This window comes from Lampetra fluviatilis, chromosome 8, assembly GCF_964198595.1.
Source record: "Lampetra fluviatilis chromosome 8, kcLamFluv1.1, whole genome shotgun sequence".
In the NCBI taxonomy this organism is placed as follows: Eukaryota; Metazoa; Chordata; class Hyperoartia; order Petromyzontiformes; family Petromyzontidae; genus Lampetra; species Lampetra fluviatilis.
The window spans coordinates 781,661-796,193 of record NC_136282.1 but is presented as its reverse complement, the minus strand read 5'-3'; the positions used below and the strand labels follow the sequence as shown (position 1 = coordinate 796,193).

The 14,533-nt window shown below is 50.2% G+C and overlaps 1 protein-coding gene across 6 annotated transcripts in view; it reads left to right on the top strand.

Moving 5' to 3' along the window:
• Positions 1-14,533, top strand: part of LOC144933765 (transcription factor Sox-5-like) — a 298,948-nt gene that overhangs the window by 276,304 nt on the left and 8,111 nt on the right. For all 6 annotated transcript variants that reach the window (XM_078858849.1, XM_078858848.1, XM_078858847.1 and 3 more), the window contains exon 14: positions 411-627. In XM_078858849.1, the coding sequence (XP_078714975.1) occupies positions 411-627 (217 nt within the window). The remainder of the gene's footprint in view (positions 1-410; positions 628-14,533) is intronic.

Here is a 14,533-nt window from a genome sequence, read left to right as displayed (position 1 = left end):
TGTAAAATATAGTTTAATATTTTTATGCGGAGGGACATATGCATACATGAGTATTGTTTGCTTATTTATTTTGTTACATATACTCTCCGCAATGACGCTAACTATTATTTTATAAACAGTTCCTTTAAATATGTTCGGATAATATATACGAGTACACAATGTCTGCACACGCGCGTGTGTAGGCTCACACGCGTGTGTTTATAGATTCCCCTAGGTCGAGTCAGCCTTAAATGAGTACCTCGTGCGATGTGCAAACATTGTCACGAGGGAGACAAAGGCGGCCGGGTATGGTGCTGGTCAACCTCCCTCTCGTGTGCCATGCCGGCCTTCATCGGTGCTTGCTAACGCACTTGCCTCAAAAAGTGCATTGAGGCTCTATGGGGGATCTTTGTGTGTGTGTGTGTGTCCAGGCTCACGCTGGAAGAGCATGTCCAACCAGGAGAAGCAGCCATATTACGAGGAACAAGCGCGCCTGAGCAAACTGCACCTGGAGAAGTATCCCGACTACAAGTACAAGCCTCGTCCCAAGCGCACGTGCATCGTGGACGGGAAGAAGCTCCGCATTGGCGAGTACAAGGCTCTGATGCGCAATCGGCGCCAGGAGATGAAGCAGTTCTACAATGTGGGGTAAGATACAAATACTTTTGTTTTATTCAGCACGGAGGTTTTCACAGCCAATATTATGGTTTATAGTTTGTTTTTGGTCTAGGCCACGTAGTGTAATTATCTGGCCGAAATTGTGTTGTCAATGTCCTCCACCACCTGACGTAGCCAACCGTAGTAAGTTGTCACGTGTACAAATCAGAGTCAGAATCTTTATTTAGACTGCAGGAGGAATCCAATGAGCTATGAAGCTCTTTTTCCACAAATGTCCAAGTAGGGGCAGGTCCTAAATTTACAACAACTAACAATACAAAAACCCGATAGGAGTGCAAAGTATCGGAAAGCTAAGCAAATCACTAAATATATAAACTATATGAGTACAAATTGCATAAGTACAAAGCAGCAAAAAACTGTCCCAGACCACACCAAGACAACACAGTGTCTCAATAAAATTTCACATTTAAAATGTAACTGTCAATACATGGGTAAAGATCAAAGTGACCAATGACATTGGCAAATTTGATTATATCCAGCACTAATCTTCTGCCTCGTGATACCGATTTATGAAGCCAGGTCAGGTGACGATGTTTAAAGCGAAAAGTTGCATCTCATAGTTGGCGAGGTTGATTGTGAGAATTGTCATTAAACTTAAAACTATGAACGACTTTTTATTTTACCAGGTCACGCCCACTGAGCTTTCTTTTTCTGAAGCGACCTGGCCACAAATGATACTCAACGAAGTGGCTTATCATGTGGACATTTATAGCAGCCAAATACTCTAAACGCATGTTTCTAAATGTGGAGGGAAAAACCGGAGGACCTGGATAAAAATCCACACGAACCAGGGAGATAAGATGCAAACTCAAATATTCATAATAAAGGTTTTTGGGGTTAGATCGCGTAAGTATCAATGTGTCGTAACCCTCCACCACCCGACACAGCCAGTAAGGTGTGTCACCTAAACAAAACGTGCCAATTAGTTTACTACAATTTGCGCACTCAAATTTAACACGTAGGATTTCGCCTCTATTCTGGTTGAGTACTCAAATTGTAAATGTTGTGGATTTACTCTCCAACACACCAGTGAACTGAAGTGGTAACTAATTGGCGCGTTTTGTTTAGGTGACAAACCTTACTGGCTGTGTCGGGTGGTGGAGGGTTATGACACATTGATACTTACGCGATCAAACCCCAAAAACCTTTCTCATTAAAAATGTTTGTCGCGTATGCTTACGTGTTAAACAAACTCAAATACATGCAAGCGTCAGGGTCGGGATCGAATGCACGACCTCCTGCATACCAGGCGAGGTAGTTAACATCTCGCCACTTACCAGGGAGCTGAAACAATAATCATTGGCGCGTCGCTAAAACGTGTGTACACCCTGTGGTAATAAAATCTGTTTGGCTGTGTTGGGTGGTGATGGGTCTTAGCAACACAAATTTGGCGATATCATTTCAATGACTGTTACTATCATTCTTCATGCTTTGTGAGACCTGGCCGGGTTCTAGCGAAAATTTGGCGCAACAACTGGGATGTGAAAGGAAACCGTGTTGGAAGCTATCAGGTCCCCTGTTCTATACACATGGCGTGTGCACGTTCTTCCCCTGTTCTATACACGTGGCGTGTGTACGTTCTCCCCCTGTTCTATACACGTGGCGTGTGCACGTTCTCCCCCTGTTCTATACACGCAGCGTTTGTACGTTCTCCCCCTGTTCTATACACGTGGCGTGTGCACGTTCTCCCCCTGTTCTATACACGTGGCGTGTGTACGTTCTCCCACTGTTCTATACACGCAGCGTTTGTACGTTCTTCCCATCTTCTATACACGTAGCATGTGTACGTTCTTCCCATGTTCTATACACGTAGCGTTTGTACGTTCTCCCACTATTCTATACACGTAGCATGTGTACGTTCTCCCCTTGTTCTATACACGTAGCGTGTGTACGTTCTCCCCCTGTTCTATACACGTGGCATGTGTTCGTTCTCCCCCTGTTCTATACACGAAGCGTGTGCACATTCTCCCCCTGTTCTATACACGTGGCGTGTGTACGTTCTCCCCCTGTTCTATACACGTAGCGTTTGTACGTTCTCCCCCTATTCTATACACGTGTAATGCGGGCGTAAGCGACCTTCCGGATGTGACGTCACAAGGAGGCGGAGCCAGGTGACGTGGGTGAAAGGTTGGGGTCCTTAAGCGGGTAAACCGGAAAGAGAAGTCAGTCGGGTTGTGAATGGAAAAGGGTGAGGCCACGAGGGCGAATGAGAGGAGGGGGGCACCGCCGGCGAGCGGGAGCCGACCCCAGAGTACAGCCAGGAAGGCTGTGTGTTAGAGGCAGCGGTGTGGCTGCAGAGAGTCGCAGGAGCGACGAAGAGAGAGAAGAGTACAGCCAGGAAGGCTGTGTGTTAGAGGCAGCGGTGTGGCTGCAGAGAGTCGCAGGAGCGACACAAGAGAGAGAGACAGCACGAGTCTGTCAGAGCGCTGCGGAGTAAGCAAGAGCGAGAAGAGCAGCAGCGATTACAGCCAAGGGGGCTGAGAGTGAGTAACAGCAGCGGAGCTGCTGTGGGGCTGCAAGAGCGACAAAGAACAGCAGCAGGGCTGCTGATGGTGACTGGAGTGACATCGGAACCAGCACTGAGAGTATAAGAGAGACAGCCGTGTGGGAATGCAGTACGGACCAAATAAAGGACACTGAGCCAGAGATCGTGGTCAAGTCTTTTATTACACTGGTGTCAGAAGTGAAACGGCTTGTCAAGACGGCTCGGAAGAAAGAATATTCCTGTGCCATCATCTGCTACATCATCCGACTTACGATTGAGACAGATGGCGCAGCTGGAGACCTGGAAAATCGTGCTGGCGAAACCGTGTGAGCTCACCACGCCGACGACGGCAGTGGGGAGAGCCGATGGTGGTCTGCAGGCCGACGCCTTGCCTGCGCTGCCAGCGCCATCTGCCACGCGGCACGAAGACGCCATCTTGGGCGTGGCAGGGGAGAAACGGCGGGAAGCCGCCATCTTGTCTTCACCGCGGCGGAGAGGCGGCCTTGCGCTGCCATCTGGAGGTGCCGCGGGGAGAGCAGCCTGCTGTGAGCTGCTGTTTTGCGAGGGGGAGCTGCGAGGAGAGGACGACGACGCTACAGCTGCTGGGGCGGGAGCTCTCCCGTCCTGGCTCGGGTGCGTGACAACGGAGCAGTCAAGTCGCCGAACGAGTTCTGCGAGACGACTCAAGTTGCCGCCCTGCCGTCCTCTTCTTGCTGCAGCCCCGGGCGGGTCGTAACGATACGCAACCGGCCTTTACACACACCTCACCCATCTTTCGAGGGCCGGGTGGGGGCGATTTTGTTTTCTCTCATGACTCGATTGTGCGGAGCGCGGTTCGGACTGTGGGTATGTGTGTGTAATAACGATGAACGCGCTATCTGCTTGTTGCTCGGTGTCAATTAAAGTGTGTACGTGTGTTGAGAATGGACGGAGAGTATGCTGTGCTTGCTGAGTGTTAAATTGTGTGTGTGCGCTGCGGTGTGGAGTTGTTATATTGATGGCGAAGTTAATTATTAACTCGGGAGCGTCGGGTATCTTGCGCTGTATCATCTCGTGGGTTACCTTGTGCGATGGGCTTAATTGAAAAATATATATTTTTTTTTGGTGTATTGTGCTGCGAGGTGCTATGTGCGATGTGGTTGTTGCAAGAGAGAGAATATTTGTGTTGTTGCTGCAATGTTACGACTGGATTAATGGTGTGTTGGTTACCTGCAGATCGGTTTGCTATTGTGCTTAAATGTGCGCGTGTGATCGCGATATGCTGACTGTATGTGCTGTTACACCGTTCTGTACGGTTATGGGGTGCGATGCATTGATTGACTATTGGGATTGGGATGTTATTAATTGTGCGTACCTGTTTGGAAATTGGTAACAAATTCGAGGGGGACCCTATTATTTGGTCGTATGGATGTTATGTACACGCGATTTTGTGTATATTATGGGTAACGGCGCTTTGTGAGAGAGAGAGCGCGCTTTGAGGGTGCGTGATGACGCCGTTGTGGGTGTCTCAAAGGTTAATGCTAATGGGACCGTAATTGGCGCCAAGTTGCGTCGCGTATTCGGTTGGTCGCATGCAGCCACGAGTTGCTTTGCGAGTTGGGTTGTGTAACCAATGTGGTTGGTAAAATATTGGTTAAAAATTCCCCGATATGACTGCTGCGCGCAGCAAGCTGGGGCTGTGCGTCTATCGTTGTTGGGATTGTTACAATAAGACGGGGGAAGCAATTTGTGACCCCCAGCAAAGGGAAGCTGGGGTGCACGAATGGAGAAAACTGGCCACGTGTTCGCACGTTGGGCCGCCATTTTGCGCACACGCGGGGTATGGCGTCGATGCGCTTTGCGGAAAGGGCCGCCATTTTGAGTGCGCGCGAGATATTGCGCGAACGCGCTGGGCGAAGGGGGCCCCCATTTTGAGCGCGCGGGAAAAACCTCGGTGGGGCAAATATTCCATCTGTTATGCCTGCCATTGTTGATTGGGTGATGCACGAGTGGTGGTCACGTCGGCCTATGGCTGATGGCTGACCTGACAGCCCGGAGGCGAGACCTCCGTGGTATGTCTTAAACTAATGGGCCGTGTGCTCATATGGCTCGGGGAGTCATGGTTCAGTTGTGCGGAGGCAGACTGAACCTGGTGTGCCGGGGGCTCACGGGTTTTGGGTTAGGGCGTTATTGTCTCTATAAGAGAACATTACCCCGTAGGGGGGGTCGTTGATATCTGGCCTTGCCGAGGGATTGATCTTCCCTTGGCTATGAAGCGCATTTCAAAGATTGATGGAGCTCGTTGACGGGGTTGCAGTGGCAGACGTGTCTTATATATTTGGACGATATCATTGTCTTCAGCCGCACATTTGAGGAACATTTAACACGGCTGGAGACAGTGTTCACGAGGATGCGCTCTGCGAATTTAAAATTTAAACCAAAGAAATGCCACCTACTGCAACGGTCCGTCCGTTATCTGGGGCACATTGTGAGTGCTGAGGGGGTGTCCACGGATCCGGAAAAGACGGCGTGCGTCCGGGATTGGCCGACTCCGGCCACCGTGGGGGATGTTCGGCGGTTTTTGGGATTTGCCTCGTATTACCGAAGATTTGTGCCGGGTTTTGCGACGATTGCGAGGCCCTTGCATCTCCTTACGGGTAAAGGACAGAAATTTGTTTGGGGACAGCCGGAAGAGGCGGCCTTTCGGAGTCTGCGTGATCTATTGGCTACGGCTCCGACATTGGATTATCCCGATTTTGATCGCCCTTTCATTCTTGATACGGACGCGAGTGACACAGATAATGGGGCGGTATTATCACAGTCTAAAGGGGGCGTAGAGCGCGTCGTGGCGTATGGTAGCCGAGTCTTGTCGCCTGCGGAAACACGCTACTGTGTCACTCGTAGAGAACTTTTGGCGGTTGGTTTTTCCTACGGCAATTTCGACCGTACCTTTACGGTCGTTCTTTTATTGTGGGTACGGATCATGCGGCCTTGCAATATGCACTTAAAATGGACCAGCCATCGGGACAGTGGGCACGTTGGTTGGACACGCTACAGGCATTTTCCTTCCAAATTCAACATCGGAAGGGAGTGCGCCATGCGAACGCTGACGCACTTTCCAGATTACCAGGGCGCGCCCCTTGTAAATGTGCATCGGGGACGCATAGGTGTTCGCCGATTCTAAACCCCCCTCAGCCGCTTACGTTGGCCGTCGAGAAGTCGGATACTCCGATGGAACCGGGACCGACTGACGGGGTTTTGAATCTGCCGCGGTCTGTCTGGATTCGGGAACAAATGATGGATGAGTTGTTGTTGTCCATGCGGAAGCGGTCTATGAGGGACAATGGGAGTCCGAGTACGGCTGTGGGGCCGCGAACCGCTCTCCGAGATGGTCTGCTTATGTGGCGAGAAGGGTTCCAGGAAAGCTGGCGTGTGGTGCTACCAACGTCCTCGCGATTCGAGTTGATGAGAACTCTCCATTGTGACACACTATTGCATTTAGGGGTGCAGAAGACTTTGTTGACGTTGCAACGTCATTATTTTTGGCAAGGCTGGTGTGTGTCCATCGCTGATGGGATAGTAAGGGAGGAGCATGGCCGAGTGCTGCTCATCCCCGAAATGGCACTAGCTGAGAGTATGGTAAATGGATGTTGCCGTGGGTTGACGACCACGGTGAGGGTTACGGCGAATTAAACGTTACCGCTGGGGAGCGTGGCTCTCTCCACGCGAGAGTGTGCGATTAGGGGTTGTTGGTTTGTTGAGAGTGACTGTGGGTACATGCTGTGTACGTCTGAGGTCTGTGCTGGTCCTCAAGGGAGGACTGCTGGTGGGTAAGAGCAGATTTTTTTTTTGTTGTTGTTGTTTTCACGTGTAAATAATATTGTTGTTAAAATGTAAATACTGGGGCGTCCATCGCGGTTATTTGGGTAATTATTGGGGTTTTCTTAAGCGGCCCGGAATTACATCATCTCCACTACCCTGGGGCCGGGTGGCTGTCGTGTACGACATGCGGATGTGCGTTGTTGTGCTTTGTGCTGTTGTTGTTCTTGTTGTTATATTACATGCTTAGTGTCCTTTAAGGGGGAAGGTCGGTTCACCGCATTACGCTTTGGTATTGTTCAGCCGAGGTCGGCTGGGTTTTTTCTATGGGGGAGGGTGGTGTAATGCGGGCGTAAGCGACCTTCCGGATGTGACGTCACAAGGAGGCGGAGCCAGGTGACGTGGGTGAAAGGTTGGGGTCCTTAAGCGGGTAAACCGGAAAGAGAAGTCAGTCGGGTTGTGAATGGAAAAGGGTGAGGCCACGAGGGCGAATGAGAGGAGGGGGGCACCGCCGGCGAGCGGGAGCCGACCCCAGAGTACAGCCAGGAAGGCTGTGTGTTAGAGGCAGCGGTGTGGCTGCAGAGAGTCGCAGGAGCGACGAAGAGAGAGAAGAGTACAGCCAGGAAGGCTGTGTGTTAGAGGCAGCGGTGTGGCTGCAGAGAGTCGCAGGAGCGACACAAGAGAGAGAGACAGCACGAGTCTGTCAGAGCGCTGCGGAGTAAGCAAGAGCGAGAAGAGCAGCAGCGATTACAGCCAAGGGGGCTGAGAGTGAGTAACAGCAGCGGAGCTGCTGTGGGGCTGCAAGAGCGACAAAGAACAGCAGCAGGGCTGCTGATGGTGACTGGAGTGACATCGGAACCAGCACTGAGAGTATAAGAGAGACAGCCGTGTGGGAATGCAGTACGGACCAAATAAAGGACACTGAGCCAGAGATCGTGGTCAAGTCTTTTATTACACACGTAGCATGTGTACGTTCTCCCCCTGTTCTATACACGTAGCGTGTGTACGTTCTCCCCCTGTCTTATACACGTGGCATGTGTACGTTCTCCCCCTGTTCTATACACGTAGCATGTGTACGTTCTCCCCCTGTTCTATACACGTGGCATGTTTACGTTCTCCCCCTGTTCTATACACGTGGCGTGTGTACGTTCTCCCCCTGTTCTATACACGTAGCGTGTGTACGGTCTTCTCCTGTTCTATACACGTAGCATGTGCACGTTCTCCCCCTGTTCTATACACGTAGCGTTTGTACGTTCTCCCTCTGTTCTATACACGTAGCGTGTGCACGTTCTCCCACTGTTCTATACACATAGCGTGTGTACGTTCTCCCCCTGTTCTATACACATAGCGTGTGTACGTTCTCCCCCTGTTCTATACACGTAGCGTTTGTACGTTCTCCCCCTGTTCTATACACGTAGCGTGTGCACGTTCTCCCCCTGTTCTATACACGTAGCGTGTGTGCGTTCTTCTCCTGTTCTATACACGTAGCATGTGTACGTTCTCCCCCTGTTCTATACACGTGGCGTGTGTACGTTCTCCCCCTGTTTTATACACGTGGCGTGTGTACGTTCTCCCCCTGTTCTATACACCTAGCGTGTGTACGTTCTCCCCCTGTTCTATACACCTAGCGTGTGTACGTTCTTCTCCTGTTCTATACACGTAGCATGTGTACGTTCTCCCCCTGTTCTATACACGTGGCGTGTGTACGTTCTCCCCCTGTTCTATACACGTGTCGTGTGTACGTTCTCCCCCTGTTCTATACACCTAGCGTGTGTGCGTTCTCCCCCTGTTCTATACACCTAGCGTGTGTACGTTCTTCTCCTGTTCTATACAAGTAGCATGTGTACGTTCTCCCCCTGTTCTATACACGTGGCGTGTGTACATTCTTCTCCTGTTCTATACACGTGGCATGTGTACGTTCTCCCCCTGTTCTATACACCTAGCGTGTGTACGTTCTTCTCCTGTTCTATACACGTAGCATGTGTACGTTCTCCCCCTGTTCTATACACGTAGCATGTGTACGTTCTCCCCCTGTTCTATACACCTAGCGTGTGTACGTTCTCCCCCTGTTCTATACACATAGCGTGTGTACGTTCTCCCCCTGTTCTATACACCTAGCGTGTGTACGTTCTCCCCCTGTTATATACACATAGCGTGTGTACGTTCTCCCCCTGTTTTATACACGTGGCGTGTGTACGTTCTCCCCCTGTTCTATACACGTGGCGTGTGTACGTTCTCCCCCTGTTCTATACACGTAGCGTGTGCACGTTCTCCCCCTGTTCTAAACAAGTAGCGTGTGCACGTTCTTCCCCTGTTCTATACACCTAGCGTGTGTATGTTCTCCCCCTGTTCTATACACGTAGCGTGTGTACGGTCTTCTCCTGTTCTATACACGTAGCATGTGCACGTTCTCCCCCTGTTCTATACACGTAGCGTTTGTACGTTCTCCCTCTGTTCTATACACGTAGCGTGTGCACGTTCTCCCCCTGTTCAATACACATAGCGTGTGTACGTTCTTCTCCTGTTCTATACACGTAGCGTGTGCACGTTCTCCCCCTGTTCTATACACGTAGCGTGTGTGCGTTCTTCTCCTGTTCTATACACGTAGCATGTGTACGTTCTCCCCCTGTTCTATACACGTGGCGTGTGTACGTTCTCCCCCTGTTCTATACACGTGGCGTGTGTACGTTCTCCCCCTGTTCTATACACCTAGCGTGTGTACGTTCTCCCCCTGTACGATACAAGTAGCGTGTGTACGTTCTTCTCCTGTTCTATACACGTAGCATGTGTACGTTCTCCCCCTGTTCTATACACATAGCATGTGTACGTTCTCCCCCTGTTCTATACACGTAGCATGTGTACGTTCTCCCCATGTTCTATACACCTAGCGTGTGTACGTTCTCCCCCTGTTCTATACACCTAGCGTGTGGACATTCTTCTCCTGTTCTATACACGTAGCATGTGTACGTTCTCCCCCTGTTCTATACACCTAGCGTGTGTGCGTTCTCCCCCTGTTCTATACACCTAGCGTGTGTAAGTTCTTCTCCTGTTCTATACAAGTAGCATGTGTACGTTCTCCTCCTGTTCTATACACATAGCGTGTGTACGTTCTCCCCCTGTTCTATACACCTAGCGTGTGTACGTTCTCCCCCTGTTATATACACATAGCGTGTGTACGTTCTCCCCCTGTTCTATACACGTGGCGTGTGTACGTTCTCCCCCTGTTCTATACACGTGGCGTGTGTACGTTCTCCCCCTGTTCTATACACGTAGCGTGTGCACGTTCTCCCCCTGTTCTAAACAAGTAGCGTGTGCACGTTCTCCCCCTGTTCTATACACGTAGCGTGTGTATGTTCTCCCCCTGTTCTATACAAGTAGCGTGTGCACGTTCTCCCCCTGTTCTATACAAGTAGCGTGTGCACGTTCTCCCTCTGTTCTATACACGTAGCGTTTGTACGTTCTTCGCCTGTTCTATACACGTAGCGTTTGTACGTTCTCCCCCTGTTCTATACACGTAGCGTGTGCACGTTCTCCCCCTGTTCTATACACATAGCGTGTGTACGTTCTCCCCCTGTTCTATACACGTAGCGTGTGCACGTTCTCCCCCTGTTCTATACACGTATCGTGTGCACGTTCTCCCCCTGTTCTATACACATAGCGTGTGTACGTTCTCCCCCTGTTCTATACACGTAGCGTTTGCACGTTCTCCCCCTGTTCTATACACGTAGCGTGTGTATGTTCTCCCCCTGTTCTATACACGTAGCGTTTGTACGTTCTCCCCCTGTTCTATACATGTAGCGTGTGTACGTTCTCCCCCTGTTCTATACACGTGGCGTGTGTACGTTCTCCCCCTATTCTATACACGTAGCATGTGTACGTTCTCCCCCTGTTCTATACACGTGGCATGTGTACGTTCTCCCCCTATTCTATACACGTAGCATGTGTACGTTCTCCCCCTGTTCTATACACGTAGCGTGTGTACGTTCTCCCCCTGTTCTATACACGTGGCATGTGTACGTTCTCCCCCTATTCTATACACATAGCGTGTGCACGTTCTCCCCCTGTTCTATACACGTTGCATGTGTACGTTCTCCCCCTGTTCTATACACGTAGCGTGTGCACGTTCTCCCCCTGTTCTATACACCTAGCGTGTGTATGTTCTTCTACTGTTCTATACACATAGCGTTTGTACGTTCTTCCCCAGTTCTATACACGTAGCGTGTGCACGTTCTCCCCCTGTTCTATACACGTAGCGTGTGCACGTTCTCACCCTGTTCTATACACGTGGCATGTGTACGTTCTCCCCCTGTTCTATACACGTAGCGTGGGTACGTTCTCCCCCTATTCTATACACGTAGCATGTGTACGTTCTCCCCCTATTCTATACACGTAGTATGTGTACGTTCTCCCCCTGTTCTATACACGTAGCGTGTGTACGTTCTCCCCCTGTTCTATACACGTAGCGTGTGTACGTTCTCCCCCTGTTCTATACACGTGGCATGTGTACGTTCTCCCCCTATTCTATACACATAGCGTGTGCACGTTCTCCCCCTGTTCTATACACGTTGCATGTGTACGTTCTCCCCCTGTTCTATACACGTAGCGTGTGCACGTTCTCCCCCTGTTCTATACACCTAGCGTGTGTATGTTCTTCTACTGTTCTATACACATAGCGTTTGTACGTTCTTCCCCAGTTCTATACACGTAGCGTGTGCACGTTCTCCCCCTGTTCTATACACGTAGCGTGTGCACGTTCTCACCCTGTTCTATACACGTGGCATGTGTACGTTCTCCCCCTGTTCTATACACGTAGCGTGGGTACGTTCTCCCCCTATTCTATACACGTAGCATGTGTACGTTCTCCCCCTATTCTATACACGTAGTATGTGTACGTTCTCCCCCTGTTCTATACACGTAGCGTGTGTACGTTCTCCCCCTGTTCTATACACGTGGCGTGTGTACGTTCTCCCCCTATTCTATACACGGAGCATGTGTACGTTCTCCCCCTGTTCTATACACGTGGCATGTGTACGTTCTCCCCCTATTCTATACACGTAGCATGTGTACGTTCTCCCCCTGTTCTATACACGTGGCGTGTGTACGTTCTGCCCCTGTTCTATACACGTAGCAAGTGTACGTTCTCTCCCTGTTCTATACACGTGGCGTGTGTACGTTCTCCCCCTGTTCTATACACGTAGCATGTGTACGTTCTCCCCCTGTTCTATACACATAGCGTTTGTACGTTCTCCCCCTGTTCTATACACGTATCATGTGTACGTTCTCCCCCTGTTCTATACACGTGGCATGTGTACGTTCTCCCCTTGTTCTATACACGTAGCATGTGTATGTTCTCCCCCTGTTCTATACACGTGGCATGTGTATGTTCTCCCCCTATTCTATACACATAGCGTGTGCACCTTCTCCCCCTGTTCTATATACGTGGCGTGTGTACGTTCTCCCCCTGTTCTATACACGTAGCGTGTGCACGTTCTCCCCCTGTTCTATACACCTAGCGTGTGTATGTTCTCCCCCTGTTCTATACACGTAACGTTTGTACGTTCTTCCCCTGTTCTATACACCTAGCGTGTGTATGTTCTTCTCCTGTTCTATACACATTGCGTTTGTACGTTCTTTCCCTGTTTTATACACGTAGCGTGTGCACGTTCTCCCCCTGTTCTATGCACGTAGCGTTTGCACGTTCTCCCCATTTTCTCTACACGTAGCGTTTGCACGTTCTCCCCCTGTTCTATACACGTATCGTGTGCACGTTCTCCCCCTGTTCTATACACATAGCGTGTGTACGTTCTCCCCCTGTTCTATACACGTAGCGTTTGCACGTTCTCCCCCTGTTCTATACACGTAGCGTGTGTATGTTCTCCCCCTGTTCTATACACGTAGCGTTTGTACGTTCTCCCCCTGTTCTATACATGTAGCGTGTGTACGTTCTCCCCCTGTTCTATACACGTGGCGTGTGTACGTTCTCCCCCTATTCTATACACGTAGCATGTGTACGTTCTCCCCCTGTTCTATACACGTGGCATGTGTACGTTCTCCCCCTATTCTATACACGTAGCATGTGTACGTTCTCCCCCTGTTCTATACACGTAGCGTGTGTACGTTCTCCCCCTGTTCTATACACGTGGCATGTGTACGTTCTCCCCCTATTCTATACACATAGCGTGTGCACGTTCTCCCCCTGTTCTATACACGTTGCATGTGTACGTTCTCCCCCTGTTCTATACACGTAGCGTGTGCACGTTCTCCCCCTGTTCTATGCACGTAGCGTTTGCACGTTCTCCCCATTTTCTCTACACGTAGCGTTTGCACGGTCTCCCCCTGTTCTATACACGTAGCGTTCGTACGTTCTCCCCCTGTTCTATACACGTAGCGTTTGTACGTTCTTCCCCTGTTCTATACACGTGGCGTGTGTTCGTTTTCCCCCTGTTCTATACACATAGCGTGTGTACGTTCTCCCCCTGTTCTATACACGTAGCGTTTGTACGTTCTCCCCCTGTTCTATACACGTAGCGTGTGTACGTTCTTCTCCTCTTCTATACACGTAGCATGTATACGTTCTCCCCCTGTTCTATACACGTGGCATGTGTACGTTCTCCCCCTGTTCTATACACGTGGCGTGTGTACGTTCGCCCCCTGTTCTATACACCTATCGTGTGTACGTTCTCCCCCTGTTCTATACAAGTAGCGTGTGTACGTTCTTCTCCTGTTCTATACACGTGGCGTGTGTACGTTATCCCCATGTTCTATACACGTGGCATGTGTACGTTATCCCCATGTTCTATACACCTAGCGTCTGTACGTTCTCCCCCTGTTCTATACACGTAGCGTTTGTAAGTTCTTCCCCTGTTCTATACACGTGGCGTGTGTATGTTCTCCCCCTGTTCTATACACATAGCGTTTGTACGTTCTTCCCCTGTTCTTTACACGTAGCGTTTGCACGTTCTCCCCCTGTTCTATACACGTAGCGTTTGTACGTTCTCCCCCTGTTCTATACACGTAGCGTTTGCACGTTCTCCCCCTGTTCTATACACGTAGCGTTTGCACGTGCTCCTCCTGTTCTATACACGTAGCGTGTGTACGTTCTCCTCCTGTTCTATACACCTAGCGTTTGCACATTCTCCCCCTGTTCTATACACGTAGCGTTTGTACGTTCTCCCCCTGTTCTATACACGTGGCGTGTGTACGTTCTCCCTCTGTTCTATACACGTAGCGTTTGTACGTTCTTCCCCTGTTCTATACACGTGGCGAGTGTACGTTCTCCCCCTGTTCTATACACATAGCGTGTGTACGTTCTCCCCCTGTTCTATGCACGTAGCGTTTGTACGTTCTCCCCCTGTTCTATACACGTAGCGTGTGTACGTTCTTCTCCTGTTCTATACACGTAGCGTGTGCACGTTTTCCCCCTGTTCTATACACGTAGCGTGTGTACGTTCTTCTCCTGTTCTATACACGTAGCATGTGTACGTTCTCCCCCTGTTCTATACACGTGGCGTGTGTACGTTCTCCCCCTGTTCTATACACGTGGCGTGTGTACGTTCTCCCCCTGTTCTATACACCTATCGTGTGTACGTTCTC